The sequence below is a fragment of the Leptosomus discolor genome, chromosome 5 (genome assembly GCF_034619465.1).
Source record: "Leptosomus discolor isolate bLepDis1 chromosome 5, bLepDis1.hap2, whole genome shotgun sequence".
NCBI lineage: Eukaryota > Metazoa > Chordata > Aves > Leptosomiformes > Leptosomidae > Leptosomus > Leptosomus discolor.
In genome coordinates this window covers 21,204,216-21,224,390 of record NC_141395.1, presented here as the reverse complement: position 1 = coordinate 21,224,390, position 20,175 = coordinate 21,204,216, and the positions used below count along the sequence as shown (strand labels likewise).

The following is a 20,175-nucleotide window of genomic DNA, read 5'->3' as shown; positions in this document are numbered from 1 at the left end:
TATCTGGAACGTATTTAAAGACTCTGATAAAATCTATCTTGAGCATTGGTGTTCCTAGGCAGAGCAAGTCAGACCCTTCTTGTTCATCTCCTGATTATCCTAGTTAGATTATTCTCTTTAGCTGTCCCATTTTCTGTTCAGTTTTCTTGAAAATGGGTTATCAAAAATAAAACAAACAAAAAAAAAACGACACAAAGTGTTTCAGATCAGGGCTCAGGAAGCCTTTAACAGTGGCTTTAGTACATTCCTATCCTACAGGAAATTCTTCTAAGACTTCTCTCAAAGTTACTCAGGGTCACTACCTTGGTGGCTCCTAAATATGATTCCTACCTCTTCCAGCGTAGTATCCCATGATGAGAAACCATCAATTACCAGCAATATCATGTTTAAAATGCATTCCTGACATCAAAGTGATTGAGCCAATCAACTTCACTGAACTTACTGACAAAACAGTTAGAAGATCCTCAGCTTTGGCAAATTGTTGTATCTCAGTTGATCTCCATCTGGTAGAAATAATTGTATCTCTGTTGAACTGAATGGGATTATGGCAGGTTATACCAGCAAAGGAGATGCCCCTCTGGAGTCTTAGATTTGGCCTCATTCATGCTGCTGTATACCATAATTACTATACCAAAAAAGATGTTATACCACGTAATTTCTTGGAAAGCATTCTGGTTTATGTTGAGAAAATCAAAATTAGGGTATTATTTGTACAGTACACGAGAAAGACTATATCCTGATAGAGCTGAAATTCGATTATAAATGTTATTATACAGTAGTTTATGTAATTTGTTTAGTATAAAATTTAATTAATGGAAAAAATTACTTGGTTTGTGCGACACTTGTTAAGCAAAGGTGGGCATAATAAATCACTGCAGTACACTGAACTTGTTTTAAATGTCAGTTTTGGATAAGACATTGCAGATACGTCTCTTGAATTAAAAACCTAGACAGCAGTTAAATCTGTAATATTATATTTCACAATGAAATAACAAACTACATTTTGATTTCAGGTCTTCACTGGAATCTTCACAGCAGAAATGTTTCTCAAGATAATTGCAATGGATCCTTACTATTATTTCCAGGAAGGCTGGAATATTTTTGATGGTTTTATTGTAACTCTTAGCTTGGTTGAGCTTGGTCTCGCAGATGTGGAAGGACTCTCAGTTCTTCGATCATTCAGATTGGTAAATATACATCAACCACACTGATTTTTCAATGGGGCTTCATTAAAATATTTTTTTTTTTTTTACCTTAAAAGTTTGCTTGCTGTTTGCCATGATACTGATCCTGATGTATCTTTCATTAGTACAAATCCTTATTACTTGTGGTATCTTACTGTCTTAAATGGGAATTAATAGAAATCCAGACAAATAGATAGCAATGGGTATTCTGGGCCTATTTCCAATGTATTTGTTGTATATACATATTCAAAACATCCTGCTACGCAGAAACAAAATGACTTACTAGATGTGTTATGCTCCGATTGACATCACAAGAATAGATCTGCTCTACAAATATCAGTAGAAAACTGGCCCAGATACTTTTAACAGATGAACCCTAAATTTTAAATTGCATCTGATGTGACCGGAAGCTTCTTTGGCCTTCAGTGAAAACTATGCTTTGAGGATATCAAGCTCTAACTTAATAAAGTTTCATTGAATGCACCTTCCATCCTCATGCTTTTAGACAAGAAAATACCCTCTGAACAGTCATACTCAAGGCATATCCTGCAGTAGCATCCTTCCAAAAAAAAAAATTAAAATATTTTTGCATCTTTCTTTCTGGTTGTCCTAACAATATTTTTCTTTTCTTCCAGTTACGAGTTTTCAAATTGGCAAAATCTTGGCCAACATTAAATATGCTGATTAAGATTATTGGTAACTCTGTGGGAGCTCTGGGGAATCTGACCCTGGTGCTGGCTATCATTGTGTTTATTTTCGCTGTGGTTGGGATGCAGCTGTTTGGGAAAAACTACAAGGAATGTGTCTGCAAAATCGCAAGTGACTGTGTGCTTCCACGCTGGCACATGCAAGATTTTTTTCACTCTTTTTTGATCGTATTTCGAGTGCTGTGTGGAGAATGGATAGAAACGATGTGGGACTGCATGGAGGTTGCTGGCCAAGCCATGTGCCTTACTGTCTTCATGATGGTCATGGTGATTGGAAACCTAGTGGTATGTAATTAAAGCGTCAGCAAAAAATTATTTGGCAATAGAGTGGGCTCAGTCCTGAAGTGAACTAAAAGTGCTCTGGCTCTACTTCAACAAAGCACTTTCCGCAGGTGGTTTCAAGCAATGATTAAAGTTAAGCTTAAGAGCTTTTTTGGATTGAGAAGAAAGTATTTTGCAACATTAAAAGCCTGAGAATGTTAGAGTGAGCACTTAGCCACATTCTTAATTTGTGTTTTAGCTCTTTGTAAATATTTTGTGCTTCAAATAATTTTAGTTTATGGGCTCTTTATAAACTATTTACTATAGATTTTTTTATTATTTATCCCATATGATTAGTCACTTAAATAATCTAAATTTTGCTCTGTGATGGGATAAATTAAACTTTTTAATGGTGTTGAATAGCAAATCCATTATCTCCATTTTTGGATTATAAGATTTAGCACCAAAATATTTGTATACTGTGGAGATTTAAAGACACATTTACAGATATTAGTCAGTTGCAGGAATATTTTTGAATAGTGAACAGGGCCTAGGCAAAATTTAAAAAGCTCATTTTTTTTTTCATGGACAAGAGAAAAAGTTTTGAGGGTGCTTTTCTTTGGTTATGGTGAATTATTGGGATTTCAGTCTTAGATGTCACTGATATAAAATTTTTTAATAAAATAAAAGTTCTTTGTTGGGATAAAGTCTAGAACATCCTTTTTTTTATCTTTCTGCAGGTACTGAACCTATTTTTGGCCTTGCTCTTGAGCTCATTTAGTGCAGACAACCTTGCTGTGACGGATGATGATAATGAAATGAATAATCTGCAAATTGCTGTAGCAAGAATGCAGAAGGGCATAGATTATGTGAAAAGAAAAGCACGCGAATTCATCCAAAAAGCTTTTGTCAAGAAACAAAAAGCTTTAGATGAAATCAAGCCACTTGAAGATTTGAACAACAAAAATAGCTGTATTTCTAATCATACAACTGTGGAACTAAGCAAGGACCATGACTATATTAAAGATGCAAATGGAACAACTAGTGGGATAGGCACAGGTAGCAGTGTGGAAAAATACATAATTGATGAAAGTGATTATATGTCATTCATAAACAACCCAAGCCTCACTGTGACAGTACCCATTGCTGTGGGTGAATCCGACTTTGAAAATCTAAACACAGAGGAATTTAGTAGTGAATCAGACCTGGAAGAAAGCAAAGAGGTATTTAAATATTTTGTGCATTTCTCTCTGATCTTTTGTGTATTTGTCTTTCTTTTCAGCTTAAAACAGTGTATTCAGTTCTTGATCATTTATTTTGACACTTTGTACATGGGCATAAATGAGTGTGTAAAGGATGGTTTAATTCTTCAGGAAGAAAAGTATGAGAAGGGGTTACAAATTACAGTCTCCAAGAGGAGATAAGAGGCCAGGCAATGGGAGATGAAACTAATCTATAAGAACTGTTTATGGTCCATATGGTAGCCGCAACAACTGGTAGAGCAGGGCAGTGCCCTAGCTTCAGCCTTATTCCACAAGAAACTTTTGTTTGCCTCCTGTAACAAGAGTCCCATGAGGAGTGTCAAACATCTTCTCTCTGCCACTGAAAAAATCCTCTATGTGATTTTTTTGAGAGCAGGTATAAACTAGAAAATATAGAGATAGTTTAGGTATTTCTTTTAGACACTAGAATTCTTTTAGATTTTAAAATTGTCTGCTCTTCTAGACCTAGATTACCATTAAAAGAAGTTTTAAACATTTAACACTTAGTTGTTAAAACTGAAAAATAGCATCAATAGATGAAAATATTTCATGTTGCTAAGGGAATGCCAAAGCAGGCTATAGATATAACTTGTTGAGAACTGTGTTTTTAAAAACTTATTAAGGTTATAATTGTTCCTTTACACGGCTTTTTTGTCTGAGGCTATTTTACAAAACATTTTAAATTGATTTGATAACATAATTTGCAGAACAGCTATACCCTCAGTGACTTAATTTGTTGACATTTTATTAAAATCAGAAAACTATCTTTCCAGACACTTAACAAAATTAATTTTCTGACTTGAGGAACCTCAACCTAAAACTAGCTAGTTTCCGTTCTGGTAGCAATCCAATTTCTTCGTGGGATAGCTGATCTTCCCCCACCACTGTTGTATTGCTAATGGTACTTCAGATACCTAATTTTAGGCTAGCTGAATTCTTTACTGCCATCACTTCAGTGTGCATAAGCCCTCTAGTGTTCTCTACAAAACCCAGTGCTAAGCTAAGCACAATCTTTGGATTTCCCCAAGAAAGGGTACCGGCACAAAAGAGCCTCTCCTCATGGCAACCTGTTTCAGAGACAATGGTGTTCCCATCAGTATCTGAAGCATTAGTATTTTTTTTCCTGTTAAATATTAGCCAAAATGTCTTATAATTTGGCTTTGACTCAAGCTTCTGAACTGCTGCTACAATAGAGGTTATAAAAATGTGTTTGACCACATTATGAACTTGGCCCTGCAGGAAGAATTTCTAAAGAAAACAACATTTAAACAAAGATCCATTGGAAAAAAACAACAACTGGTCAGCTATGCTCCCCACAACTACCTTAATGCTGGCCAGTCTGGTCCAGTCTTCCAACCCATCATAGAGCAGGGCAGTCAAACGGAGTGACACAAGCTGGTTCATGACTGACCAATGGGGAATAGATTCAATTTAGGAAAGCTTTCTGTAAATGTGCTGCTACTTTTAAGACCAGGGTTACCTTTTATCCCACTGAGAATCTACTATGATATTTCTGACTTCCTCCAGAAGCTTATGAAAGAGCAGCTCTGTTATATAGTTTCCTGTGGAAAATCCATCCAGCAGTGCTGTTTTGCATTTGAGTCCAACATCTTATTTTATATTGACTGGTAGTATAATGGGACTGCAGAAAAGAAATTATAAACACCAGAACAGCAGAGCCTTTGAATTAGCTAAGTTTTTGATGAGAACCCACTTAGAAATGACTGTATGGATTCTTTGCCTCTCAGGCCAGAGGGCACTAACAGGTGAGTTCCAGCTGTTTTCAGACTGTATTGAGTTTTTCAACATCATTCCTAGAGTTTTACAGTGCTGGCCAAGATCCTTTTTTGCTGATTGGGTCAGCTCTAAAAGTGGGGGTGTTTGAAGGGGGTGGAGTTATTAATTTGTTTGTTATGCTGTGGTTTGTTCTGTTTTTCAGCTGAGTAATCTTCTCCCTTAGCAAAGTAACAAATTAATCATCTTAAAATCATAAATTACACTATTAATTTCAAAAATCTTAATTTTAGTGTGCAAAAAGTAGCTGACAATGGTATTACAGAAAATTTACTTCTTAGAAGACAACTGAGAAATAAAATGAAAAGGGTTTTTTTCCCAAAAACGAAAAAGCTTGGGAAAAGTTTTGAAAAATACTTTCAGAAGTATTTTGAAAACTGTAAGTAATACTGCAAAAGACGATTTGTGAAAATTGGACTACTAGAAGTATACAATATTTTTTGTAAAAATATCAGAGAGGCAACTCTGTAACATAATTTGGAAAAAACCTGCTATAAATTGGTTCTTGTGACAAATAATGACAGAGCCTGAAACTGGATACATCAACCAGATTCCTGATAAAGTTGAAACATTGTTCTTCCAAACTCTATAGTCACCAGAAGATGAAATTAATAAAAAACTGGCTACAAATTTTTATTAGGTGCCATGCAACTCAATATCAGTGAGTGCTGGAATTGTTACCGAAAAACAGACTAGCTCCTGCTTTAGTAAAAGTTTTGTTGCTAGGGTTTCGGGATATTTTTGTCCTCAGTATCAAAAAGCCTGCTGCAACCTATCATTGATGAACATATATTGCATTTATTCCATTATTTTGTTTACCTCTACATCCTTAAATATGTATCCTTCACAATTTTTACCCAATCTTCAGCCACAATACCAACCAGGTAGATTGCAACCAGGTAGATTGCAACCAGGCCTCAGCTGCATGTTACAACCCTTTTAGAACTTTTAGCATGAGGATTAACTTAAGTGCATTCAGTTTTTTAAAATTTGGTTTCCACCTCCCACTTGTCTCTTTTTATGCTCATCATGTTATTGAATATTTGATTAAGTTATAAAACACAATCTGACTTTTTATGGGCCATCCTCAAGCTACCTCAGCTTTATTGCTGGCCTCGAACGTATGGCCTTCTCTGCTGATCAGTGCTTTTTTCCCTCATTCCTCTGAGCTCCCACCTCATTTATATAGTTATATTTAGGCTCCTACCTGCTTTTCAGTAGACACTACAGATTCCTGCATTATTTCTATGTAGGTCAAGGTATCATTGCCACTTATGGCTAGTTGTGGAAATAAATCTTTGCAGGCTTACTATTGTCATTCAGTTTTCAGTTTAAAGCGTAATTTTTTTAAAGCCTTATCTGTCACTGTTACACCTTCTATTTAATGGATCCATACAAAGCCAAAGATTGTACAAATTTCACGTTTATCAACAATTTTTTAATGTTGAATGCTAGAACATTCAAAAACATGGCAGTAATATTTACTTATTCTGATAACAACTAAAATTTGCCTTAAAAATATTTACTGTTCATTTGTGATGCTTTTTTTTTCCTTTACAGAAGTTAAATTTGTCTAGTTCATCTGAAGGTAGCACAGTTGATATCGGACTTCCTGCAGAAGAGCAACCAGAAGCTGAACCTGAAGAAGCCCAAGAGCCAGAGGCCTGCTTCACAGAAGGTGTTTGGAACAAAAATACTAATAATACTTATTCATGAAATATGGAATATTTATGTATTTAAACTAAGTATTAATATTTATGTATGGAATTACTCTTTTGTTAATGTTTAAACTAAGGTTACTAGTACTTTTAGACTATAATTTACCATATGGATACTGCCACCACAATTATACTATATATCAGATAAACAATTAAGAAAACATCTAATCAGAAATTTATCATTATTATTAAAATAAGAAAAATAGATTACTGAAAGTTTTATTTTAGTATGTACTACTGTATGTTCCGAGTTTAGTTACAGGCTCCCAGATAATAAAGTAACACCCTATTTTTATACCATTCTTTATAGATATTTATCAAAGTGCTTTCTAAAGTGTATGTTACTGGAACAGCTGTTGAGTGGCAAAAAAACCCTCCACCTGGATGGTTTTGTGCAAATGCTTAACAAACAATTCCACAAATTGTCAAAAAGAGAAGGAAGAGCCTTTGTGTGCCATGTGGGGCAAGAGCAGTCTCTGGTGGACTCATTCATCTTTCGTGCTTCCTTCTATTGGCCCTTTTACACAACTCAGTAAAACAAGAATCTGGTCATAGACTTTATTTGCAAAGGCATTTCTTGTGAGAAACCTTATGGATGTGTGCAAGTGAAGGAGGTGGGGAAAGGAATAGATTTAAACCAGCAATGTAAGGATACTAATGGTACTTTTGGTATCTGTAAGCAAAAGTTAGTTTTCGAGTTTGGAAAATAAATGCTATTGTCAGTGCTGGGTTGGGTTATTTCTGGACATGATAACAGATATTTCTTCAGAAATTTACACTAAACTAGTAAGAAGTAGTATTGCAATTGACTTGGATTTGGCAAAGAAAACATTTTTATTGGTTACTAGTATTTTTCTACCTAAATGAAAGAAGAAAAAAAATCAAACCAGCAGCTAAATCATAAAAGCTTAAATAAATTAAGGGCACAAGTTAGAGGAGTTAGCTGGTACTGAAAACCTCAGAACGTAGATAAGAGGCTTAGATTTTTTTCATGCAATAAACGCAACATTGTCTGAATTTACCCAAAGTACAATTTAATACCCCTTGCCCATATCTTATTACGTTAAACCTACTATACACTTGGATGAGTTTGTATATTTTTACTCGTATTTTGTGTTTTGTAATTTGTTTTCAAGTTCCATGGACTTTTATCTTTTTGTGTGCACTGTATTGAGCACTTAGCTCTTGATAAATGAGAAATACGTTCTTCTCGCTTGTTCATTTAATTGTGAATTTCAGTTGTCTCAGTGTTAAATGTTTTTGCTTTAGAGAAAAATAAGGTCACTAGGTGAAAATCTATTGGGTTTTTACTAAATAACCCAGCTTCAGGAAAGGTAGCATTGTATCAGTAACAGAATGCATAACCAAAATTAATGAAATTCAACAAAATCTCTTCCCTCCCCGCTCTCCCCTCCCCCCCCCCCCCCCCCCCATGCATACCCTCTTTTAAAGGCTGTGTACGAAGGTTTAAGTGCTGTCAAGTAAGTATAGAAGAAGGGAGAGGAAAGCAGTGGTGGAACCTTAGAAAAACGTGCTTCAAGATTGTTGAACACAACTGGTTTGAGACTTTCATTGTCTTTATGATTCTCCTCAGTAGTGGAGCTCTGGTAAGTAAAACATGAACAGAGCGTCACAATGTTGTCAGAAAACTTAATGTTGGCTCTTCAAACATTGTTTTAACTTTGTTTTCTCTGCCAGAAAGAACACACAATTTCATATCTTCAAATGACAGGACCAAATTTTAGTCAGGCCTTTCAGAGAATGGTAGAAAAAGTCTCTTCTCAACAATGTGTCAAAAAAAGAACAGACAAATTCATTACAGAGAGCTTAACTCCTTGCTTAAAGTGGTAATGATACGCCTGATCAGGGTGAGGGACAACATGTGAAGAAGAGATATTTATTTGAGTTTGCTCTGTAGTTTTACTTGTGTTTACTGATATAACTCAGGGAAAAGAACTGTCATTGATTAAAAAAGAAGAGTTTGGAAGTAAGTTTGATGGCATAAACAGCTCACAATACCTTGCAAGAGCCAGAGCTGGCTTATACAGCCTTATAAATATTATGTGCTAAAACAGCAAGAAAGATTAAGACTGTGTGTTTGTAATTATTCCCTTCTAAGAATAAGAATTTATTATTTATGCTTCCAATTCAGCTTCTACTGACTCATACTCATGTAGACTAAGCGGATATCTGTAAAAACATGAATTTGCTTTAAGTTTAATAAGTATGTGAGGGCAGAATAAAAAGAAGCTAACCATAATGTATATCTACAACAATAAAAGAAACAGAACATACCGATAATATGTTATTTCACAAATAAAAATAATGACAAAGACTAAAGATACTGGAGATGAACTCTTGAATAAGGGTGAACCTGCATACATACTGTGCTGAAGTTTCTAAGGCAAACTACTTGCTCTGAGATAACGCAGAGTATATCTAGCATCTACCCTGCTAGATGCAATTACCCTTTGTTAAATTACTTAAGTTCCTACATCATAAAAAAAATTGTGTTGTGAAATCGTATTATAAACTCTTTAGATCACTCTCAACCCTTCAAAGAACTGTTAATGGTTAGCAGTTTATCATTATACCTATCATTACTTTCGATTAAATCTTTAAGAATCATTCTGCTTTTGTTTGGTCTAATATTGACACAACCATCAGACAAGCAACTTTTACTCAACACTATGTGACTCCTTCTCCATGATTTAAAAACCTCAAAATAAGACTCACGTTTACGCTATTGAATTTTGATTCATGCTACCAAGTGGAGAAGTGACAAGAATTTAAATGAAAGTACTGGCAATAGATCTGATAAAGGTGAATTTCCATCACTGTATTTAGAGGAAGTTTGAGATGAGATCCCACAGTGTTAGCATCTCACGCTTGTGAACCAAAGGAGTGTGTCATCCACAGAACATTTATTTTGTGAAAACGCTTCAGAGACTGGGGATTAGCCCAAGCCTCTGGAGATGTGAGAACCTGCTCTGCCTTCAGCTTCCTTTGTGTCAGGGAAGAGGTCTCTTTGGACCTGCCAGTACTTTATCCCAATGTTCACACCCCAGGGTCACACTCCAGAGGGGTCTCACTGTCATTACAGCCAGGAAATTTGACAGGCACAGGCACACTACAGGCTGCCTGCAACACCCCACCCAGAGACATTCAGCCAGGGCACAGACACACTTCTAGCTGCCCAGAGCACTGCTAGCATAGCCTTCCACCTATAAGAAGGAAATGACACGTCTTGGCTCTTCACAGTTTTGTGAGATAAAGTTGTTAATGATTACATATGAGCATCAAGTACCATAGTGTCTGATCTAAAATTACTGATGCACAGATGTTAATTTGATGGCTGACAGACAAACAGTAATCATTTGAATTGACAGATCCAAAGTGATTCTAAAGCGGTGTGGGTAAAAATGAATGTTAGTATCAATAAATATCCAAATCTTTGCAAGATAGTAGCTCATTCCAGTTCTTTCAGTCTGATAAAATTTATTGTTCTCCATAAGAAATAACTGCATAATTAAAATCTAAAAGCAATTAAAGGGAAAATTTCTTGGAGGACAGGAAGAATTTCTGAAAAGCAGAAGTTACATGTTTTTTCAAATGTTTAAAAATGAAAACACACAAAAAGTGTAAATAACTGCTACAAGGATCTCAGAAATTTTATATATCTCATAAAATGTGAATATAGAGTAATGGAGTAAAGCAGATATTTGATTTAGATAAATTTTGGTTTTAAGTAAGAACTTTTTTATGATTTATAACTTAAAATTTTCAAAAAGGAACAGAACTTATCAAAACGTCGGTTGTATAGTCATTGTCCTGAAAATTTTAGTTATGTCCCTGGATTTTGAAAATGGATCTACCGACATACAAACCAAACAATCTCAGTAGAGTGCAGTTCAGGCACAGCACTCTGCAGAGCCAATGCTATTTGTGATTACTGAAAATTATCTGAGAACAATAATTCACCATCAGCACTGACCAGTGGAGTGGTTGCTGTGTAATATCTGTTTCTCCCTTTTGCAAGATGGAAAATACAGTTCCATAGGGGAAAACCAGGTATATCCTGCGGTAGCAGAGAAGGAAGCATTAGATAACATTGACACTCCCATGCCTTTTCTTGAAGAAAGACTGTTTATTTTTTTAGCTGCTTTTTTTTTTTGGTTACAACCTGAAGTATGTCCAGTAACAAAAGGGAATAACAAACATCTTTTTGAATGTTTTTAATCACAGGCTTTTGAAGATATATATATTGAACAGCGTAAAACTATCAAGACCATGCTGGAATATGCTGACAAGGTCTTCACTTACATTTTCATTCTGGAAATGCTGTTGAAGTGGGTGGCCTATGGCTATCAAACTTACTTTACTAATGCCTGGTGCTGGCTGGACTTCCTGATTGTCGATGTATGTAGTATATTTCCCAGGTGTTATTTTTATATTTATTTTATTTATTACTTGGTCTACAACCATAATATCTATGTATACTACCCAGTTTATTTTCATTTTAAAAAGGTAGATGGGAAAAATTCCATATTTCTCTGTCTTTCTCTTTATACATACCACACTGCCTTTCTATACCACAGAGTTAAGAAAGACTGGAAGTTCTCCTGCTAACACAAGAACCTCACATGGTAGCCCCACAACCAGTTAAAGGGTTTACCCCAACACTTGAAAAAGATCATGCTGTCCTCCATTCTGCCTTTGGCTGCTCATTCCCACCTTCAGACCCACCTGTTCTCCTGCTGTGATCTAAGTTGCATCCAGCATTTAGACAAGACATCAGACACACGTCTGAATTAAAACTCTTCTGGCAAGAAAATGAACATCATGTCCACAAATTTCAGCATATGGCTGAATTAGGGCTTTACAAGGAATGCAAGATGTATCTGTAGCATTGGTGGTGTGGCTTACCTACTATTAAAGTCCAATAAATATTACTGAACTCGCAGTCTTCACAGCTGTGTTTGAAATCAGGCTCAATAATCTTTCCCATGAGGGTTATCTCATAGTTATAACTCTACTGTGCTATGCTGTGAAATGGGGGAGACCATTTTTGGTGCATTGATACAATTATGCAGAAATTAAGAAATAATGTACTAAGTATACAACCTTGAGAAAACCTCCAAAGTGCAGAAACACATACTGTTTCTGCAGTCTATGAAGTTCTGTGTGTGAAACTAAAATACTATGTTTTACACAGTTATGAAATCACAACCAGTCACTACATTTTTGAGACAGACATTTCTGGTAAAACTAATTGAAAAAAACATACATTAAACAAGCCCAATTTTAAAATTAAGATGCTTTTTGTTCTTGTTTCAGTGACTTAGAAACAGGCACTGAATAGGCAAAGGGTGAACTTCATAATCAGTTATTGACCAAAAGAATTGCTAAAACTCCAACAAGAATGTGTTTCCAGCATACAACGGCTAATCAAAGTAGTTTATTTTCTTGAGCTTTGTTTTGTAATGGGTGCCTACAACTTTTTTGATTGGTGTACATTATGGATTAAATATATCTAGGATTCAACTTCACATATACAGCTACAGATAACAACATTCAAACATGGTAGTCATAGAAAGAAAATACCTTCTCTTTGGAAAACACTTTTGTTCTTTAGTATCTAAATTCTTCTCAAAATGGGTGCCTAAGTGGCACCTGTGACAAAAAATCTTGAAGAAGCATGCAAGCAGAAGCACCTGTTCCTTTTCTAAGCTCATTTTCACTAATATTTGACCTTATTTAAATCATAATATCCCAAACAGCCATCTTGTGAATGTGAAAATTTGACTTCTTTGTGTGAAGGTATAACACATATTCAAGTGTGTGAATAAGCTCATGATTAAATCCTGGATTTACACGCCTGGATATTTTCTTTTAATTTCACTTTAGATTATGGGAGCTTGAAAGCTTGAAAGCTTTCAGTAATATGATGAACATGCTTGAGAAAGAAATTGAGATTTCAGAAGAACCTAGTTTTGTGGGTTGCTAGAGCTCAGAATTGACAAGTGCAGAAAAGCTATTAACTTTCAAAAGCTAAAGATTTCACATGTAATACTTAGTTTTAAACATGGTTCATAAAGAGCACTGTCCTAGAGTTCTCTTTATCTGATTCATTGTTCTTTATAATGAAAGAGTACATGAGACCATCATGCTATTTTTTGCCCAATAAATAGTTAAGGAATTAGAACAGTATAATGAAGGAGCATTTAGGAGAAACAGGAAACAAACAGAAGGTATTATTTTGGCCAGGAGCCATAGTAAATGTAGAGAACAGTGCATTTCTCACTGAGGTATTATAGGGACACAGAATATATAAAGACCTGTAGAGTTCTGCCACCTATGGAACTGTTCTTACAAGGTCTTTAAGAAACAGCATAATCCAGGTTAATGTCAGCCTGTAGAGCACATAAATTCAACAGTCAGGCAAAATAATTAGTTGGTGTAACTGATAGAGAAAAATTAATCCTTTCTACCAAATTCCAGAGGAGCAATGTTGCTCTGTGACCCATCTGTTAATCCAATACGTGCTTCAATCATTTCCCTTTCAGTTGTGGGCAATCAAATGGGCATTTTCAACTACAATTTCTCATCCAAACAGCATTGTAAACCAAAGAAAAAGTGAGAGCAATACCTAAATTTGTAAGGAGGAAAGATTAATTTAATTTGCTTTTTGTGGTTTTAAAAGCCCTCAAATCACTTGCAAAATATGAAATTCAGAAGTATTAATGTTCCCAGATACTGTTACCTTATGACATTTTTGTTTGTTTATTTACCTATCCTACTCTTCTTTCATATTACTTTTTTTTTTTTTTTTATTTAAAAGACTTCCTATTCCTGAAGAAAGTGGTCCAAAATTAGATTCTTCTAAAGAAGTTTATATCTCTCATCTATGGTACGTAAAGTAGTATGTACAATATAATAATTTTTACTTTCCTGTTTTCATATAGGTCTCTTTGGTTAGCTTAACAGCAAATGCATTGGGTTACTCTGAACTTGGTGCCATTAAGTCCCTTAGGACACTAAGAGCTTTGAGACCTCTAAGAGCTTTGTCACGATTTGAAGGCATGAGGGTAAGACAACATGAAAGAATCTGAAACTATGCATGCATAGAAAGAATCCATGCATGCAGAATAAGGAATGACAAGTCCATGCAGAAAGGCTGCACTATCTTTTTATCTATTGCATATCTTTTACTAACAGATAAGCAAAAAGCTTCATCAATTCACCTAAATCCATATGCAGTATCACATAGAAGTTACATTCATTAAGGTTACTTTACTTTCTAGCCAATCTCAGGAGTTTTCCATATGAAGCTTTGAAATTACCAACTGTGAACTCTCTCAACAGACGCAACAATGAATTAAAATGTAACAAGATTTTATTAATTTTCTAGTGATAAACAAATCACAATATTACAGGAATCTAACCTAGCATTAGTTAATAAAGATATTTTGTGTTGACAGTTCAAATCCTTCATTTTTATTTATAATTGATAAACCACCTTTGGACTAAACCCACTGAATTTTACAAGATGGTACTAGAGATATATTCATATCTGATGATGGTTTAAATCTATTTCTGAGTTTGGCTGACTTTAAAAACAAATCAAGTTATTTGATTTCTCCATGAAATTGCTCTTTCTGTAAGGTAAATGCTTTTGTTATTTCAAAAACTCTCTATTCAATATTCAATACAACGTATACAAGGTTATTTCCTTCTTATTCAGAATAGTTTAGAGACCCTGCTTAGTATTCATCTCACTCAAGAAAGCATTTTAACTTATTTTTTCATTTGCTTATACCTTCTGTTCCTTAAAGCCACTGAATACAAACTAACTCTATATGCATGTCACTGAAATATGTTTTAAGAGAATGCTTTTTGCTACTTCATGAAAACATAAGACGAAACGATGTGCTAATTAATTTCAAGACAATTATAAGCCAGTGGAATAGCCTGGAATATACTGTCTGAACAACCTTTAGATACAAATCTAAGCTTAATCAAGTCAAATTGAGGCTTTGAATTCTGTTCCTTAAATTGTTTTCATCAGGCTACATATCTCTACTTCAGAATACATCAGGAAAAAACATTGCTAACCAATGATTACTAGATTAATAAACTTCGGTTTCATATAGCAAATTGACTTCTAACAGTTTTCTCATCATTTGAAATTCATGAATTGATATTTAGCAGGTTAAGAGCTGGTCAAGTACTACAGAACGTACAAATTTTCATTTAAGTTTGGAATGACTATTTGGTTTAGCCATTTTCTCTTTGTCTTTCGTTGTACTTACTGTTCATGAACATTCAGATAAATGTGGTTTTGTGCAGAGAAATGTTGGGAAAATGCTGTCAGCTTTACTTCTTTATTAATGTTCTGATCAGCTGCAGGTTGACTGGGAGACCAGTATAGAAGTTGCACAGGGACAACAAATGCAGCTCTTCAGATGACTTTGGAAAATACAGATAATTTCTAGAAAGATAATGTCAAAATTGATTGCCAAATGTTTTCTTCCATTTTTCTGTATCCTTACATGATTGCCTTAGTAAATTTTCCACTTAAAAGATTTAGGATATTCATGCTCAAAGAAAAGTACCTGTTATTTGAAATCTATTTACTGCTTTCCCTTATTTCTCATTGAATGAATCTATGCCCGAAGTCTAATCATACGACATAATTTCAGACACACAACATGAATAATTCACAAGCAACTTACTGTGTAGGAATCACAGACAAGCCTGGAAAAGCAAAAGAGGTTTCAGCTCTGTCCTCCAATATTGATGATAACCAATGAAGTACCTGATTCCAGTCACTTAGCAAATTTGACCGGCCAACTGTGTAGGCCTTGCCTTTACTATTAGTTACGTGCACGTCTGAAAATGTTTTTTCCAAAGCACTTGGCAAGTATTCACAACAGCTCATTGACAGATAGTAGCATTACTTTATGAATGACTCACGAACAGTAAAAATATTCAAATAATAAATAATTGACCAGCTCATGATAAGACTCTAGTCAAATTACAGTCTTCTCAGAAACTGAGTTCATTTCATAAAAATCCATAACAACAGATTCTTTTGTCTGCCAACAGAAAGTAAAAATAAATCAATCCTCTTTTTGCTTTCTTATATTGCCTATACCCACACTGAGGCTGTGACAAAACAAGCTGAGTTTTTATTCAGCATGTATTTATAATTCCAATGTTTACCTTCATGTTCAAAACTGTGCATATTTTGCCTTGAAAATGTAAGAGATCTTATGTATTCCACAGAAGTCCCTGTATGTAAAAAGCTCTGCATACTTTTGTAAATCTGCGAAATTCTCAACTACTTTACATCAAACTTTTTCTTCAGTAAGTTTACCATTCCGGTGAACTGGAAGAATACAGCATTTTACATAATCAGTAAAATCTGTTATCCCTAAATACAAAGCATACTTCACTTTTTAAGTTATATTCTTACAAGTCTACAGTTATACTCTGGAGTTACCTCATAATTTTGTAATTATGCTGTTTCATAAATGGGATAAATTCTCTTTCCAAAGTGAATATAACATAGATTAATCACTTGCACCAAAATAGGGTACAAGTGGTCCATAGCCTGTGCTTGCCTTGAAGCACAGAAGTGAATTTTGCCATATTAAAGGCATTTAAAATATCTGCTAGTACACTGAATTCTGAGAAATTTTAATACTTACTATAGTGAATCTCAAAACTAACTCCACCCAGATGCTGGAAGGCAAAGTAAAGAATTGCTTTAATTTAATTTAAATTTCTGTCTTAGGGTTTATATTCTCATCTCAGTGTATGTACTAAGCAGAAGTATCTGCAAACTGAGATCTGAATATACCCATGGCTTTTTGTTTAGCTTTTTAGTACTTGCAATATAATGCTTTTGCGCTAGTTCTGACCTGGTATGCTACTTGTAAATGTAGAAGACTGAGTATACATTGCTTTGCTGAGTTAGAGAATTAAGTGACAATAGAGCATGCATTTGTGTCTAATTTCACAAAATAAAGCATGTCATGCCGTGCTTGATTTATTTATTAGAGAAATAGTAGAAGGCAGCAAACAATCTGAAATCCACTTGCACTTTCAGTTTTGCATGCCTTATGCATATTTCTGGCTGATGGCTTTAAACATTTACTGTATTTCAAATTTCCAGTCCAATTTCATAATTTGTAAAATTAAATTCTAGTATTGGATGTCTTAAATATCCACTAAAATTCAATGGCTATTCCTTAGATTCCCTTACCAGGAAAGTGATAATGAGGCATTTTCAAGAGTACTCCAAACTTCATTAGTAAGAAAGAAACATTTCTCATATGATTGAGTTATAAAACATATCAAGTGTCTGTCATTACAGATTCACAACTAATAACAGGCTATATATTTCTCTTTCATATAGGATAACCTTTCTTCAATTTGGATGGGGTGGACCACTGGTTCCTCCCCTTATCTGTATTATGGGTACAGTATTTCCCCCTTTTCTACCCTTAATGGTTGCAGTGTGACTAACCACTACATTGTGTATTTAGGGTTAGGAGAGACAATCTCATTTGAGAACCCCATAGCAGCAAAACTAGATTATATATTCATCCTACACCCCCTTCTTAATTGCTTTAAATCTTTGGAGGTAATCAATTGAAATTTCTGGTGTTAGAGAAATAACATGAAAATTTTTGAGAAAATCAGTACTGTTATTTAGAGTTATCTGAGTTCTTTTTTGCACAAGAAAGTGACCTCAGCTATTTTTAGATGCCTTTTCAACTGAGATTAAAACATGGCTTTATTTAAAAATTTGAATCTGGCTTTTACATTGTTTTGGAAAGTGCTATGCTTTACTCTGCTACTCAATTTATAGCTACATACATTCAAAAACATCCTACAGAAAGTTTTGAAAATTACTTGTACTACTAAGCACAGAGCAAAATACTGTGATCAGAATAGTCACAACTACAGATATTTACATAATTGCAGTTTAAATTTTGCCTAATTTTTAAACCCCTATATGTTACATTAAGTAAATCAGTCTGAGTGTATATAGATAGCATAAGACATTGTATAACATATATAATCCTCTCTTGGAATCTAAATTCAGTCTTCTTTGGCCTGTGTTGGAAACTAGTTTTTCTAATTTTTATAAAATGCCAGTAACAGTATTATTTTTGTAGTATCTTTCTTGGAGTTTAGAAATGTCCTGCAGAAGACATGTTAGTGATATTAAAAAATTTACATTCACTATATCAGATCCTTAGACTGCAACCCTTTCTAGCACCGAGGGTATCATTAGTGCATGGGTTTTTTATAGCTTCAGTGTAAATGGCATATCAACATAAACAGCATTCACTGTACATTTAGCATCTTATTTCACCATTAAGAATTATGTATTCAGTCTCAAGAAAAAGTATTCACTATCTTCTGCAAGTTTCTCTTAAATATAGTAGAATGTATTTTGTTGATCAAAAAATTATGCACTTTGAAGGATTTTTTTAGGACTGTGCTCTTATTCATTACCTGTGAGTTTTAAGGAAAGTCTATTAGAAGTGTTATGTCTCCTGAAAGACAATTAAAAAAATTACAGACTTTCATGTAAGAAGACTCTCTGTATAGTTGTTCATAAATCATACAGGAAATATCTTAATATTCTCAGATTTTTGTTAGACTGTAGTTCTACAATTAGAAGAGAACTTTTAAAGGAGTTTCTTATATAATTGAAACTAATACGATTTTTGTCCGGATTTGTGTTTATTGTATCTTAAAGAAAATCGTTACTTTTAGGAATGAAATTTAATTAAATTTGAATGAGATACATAATATAGTTTACATTTCAATTAAGAATGTTAAAGAACACATAAAGTTCAATAACATTTCATTTATGCAACAGGAAGAGCGTAAAAGTTCTCTTTTTTTTCACCGCATCTGGTGAAATTTGGAGATATTGTTCCCATATCAAATAATTACTCTGTTCTCATGCTCGTGTGTATTTACAATATTTACCAGGTCTTCTCAAACAAATGCAGCCACGTGATTTATTGCTTGGCAGATTGTATTTCATCATACAGTATATTGAATTACGTCTTTTCTTCTATGTTGTCCTCAAAAGTATTTTGTCGTATACTTGATTTCTGGTGAGAAACAGAATCAAAGCTGCTCCAGGAACTCCACTATTTTGTTAAATCCAAGAGTGTAGCTTGCTTTTAACAGACTGTTACATGAATAAGAAATGCTTCTGTTGCTACTTTAATGAAGTTAAATTTTCTTATAAAAGCTAGGATGGAAATGCAGAATCATTGAGGTTAGAAGGGGCCTCCTGAGATCATCTAGCCAAACCTCCCTGCTAACAGTTCTAGCATTCTGAGGTATAAACTCACCACCCAACAGCATGAAATTTTGCCAGCACAAAGTGTTATAAAAATAGTTTGTGCATTAAGTGTTTGGGGAAGTATTTTGCTTTTTTTTTTGAAGATAAATTCCACTATCAGAAGCATTCTTCAGTCAGCTGCACTTGTACAGTAACAATTAAGGAAAAGTAGAAAAGACTGCAATTGGCTTGTTAAGGGAGTGATTTTCTTTTCCTCTGAGACGTTTTATCTCTTGCTTCAACTTTAATTGTTCATTACAGTTAAGATTAAGATTTAGTTGTACCTCCTTGTCAGGTCTGTCTGATTCTTTTCATCTGCCTCTCTTTTCTTTGCATACTCTCAGTTAAATTCAAATTTTTAAAATGCTGCTTTAAATGGTAGTTTTCTAATAATCTTCACCCTGTATTCCAAATACAGTCTTCACTCTACTCAAAAATTGAACACCTTGTCATAAATCTTGTCGTAAATACTCCACTTTTTTCAATTGTTTCACACATGAGGTGCTTCTCATGCCAGTTCTAACACTCTGACAAAATGCATTCATTTCTTTCATGAAACAAGCTTTTGTGCTTTTTTCTTAATTTAAATAATATTCTAGTCTCATTATCATAATTTACTTTTACACACTTTCTATTTGCTACTTTGTATTGATCCTGAATTTAGAATAAACGTTAGTTTGCTAGAATAATATTTGGTTTAGTTTTTCTTTTGCTTCTAAATTTTCTAAACATTTTTCTAAATGTTATTTAATTCTGGGCTTACATAATCATAGGTCATATAGTTAAGAATAAATTATATGTATGTACATGGCATTAAGGCAAACTGTGTAGCAAAGGTGGCAATGTTCTACTTCTTTTACTATGTACTTC

General features: G+C 34.3%; 1 protein-coding gene across 1 annotated transcript in view; it reads left to right on the top strand.

Annotated features, from left to right (window-relative positions):
• The window catches only part of LOC104350171 (sodium channel protein type 1 subunit alpha), a 70,448-nt gene that overhangs the window by 28,521 nt on the left and 21,752 nt on the right, over positions 1 to 20,175 (top strand). The window contains exons 14-20 of the mRNA XM_086465647.1: positions 1,014 to 1,187; positions 1,820 to 2,176; positions 2,893 to 3,375; positions 6,769 to 6,886; positions 8,379 to 8,533; positions 11,172 to 11,345; positions 13,892 to 14,014. Coding sequence (XP_086321773.1) covers positions 1,014 to 1,187; positions 1,820 to 2,176; positions 2,893 to 3,375; positions 6,769 to 6,886; positions 8,379 to 8,533; positions 11,172 to 11,345; positions 13,892 to 14,014 — 1,584 coding nt within the window. The remainder of the gene's footprint in view (positions 1 to 1,013; positions 1,188 to 1,819; positions 2,177 to 2,892; positions 3,376 to 6,768; positions 6,887 to 8,378; positions 8,534 to 11,171; positions 11,346 to 13,891; positions 14,015 to 20,175) is intronic.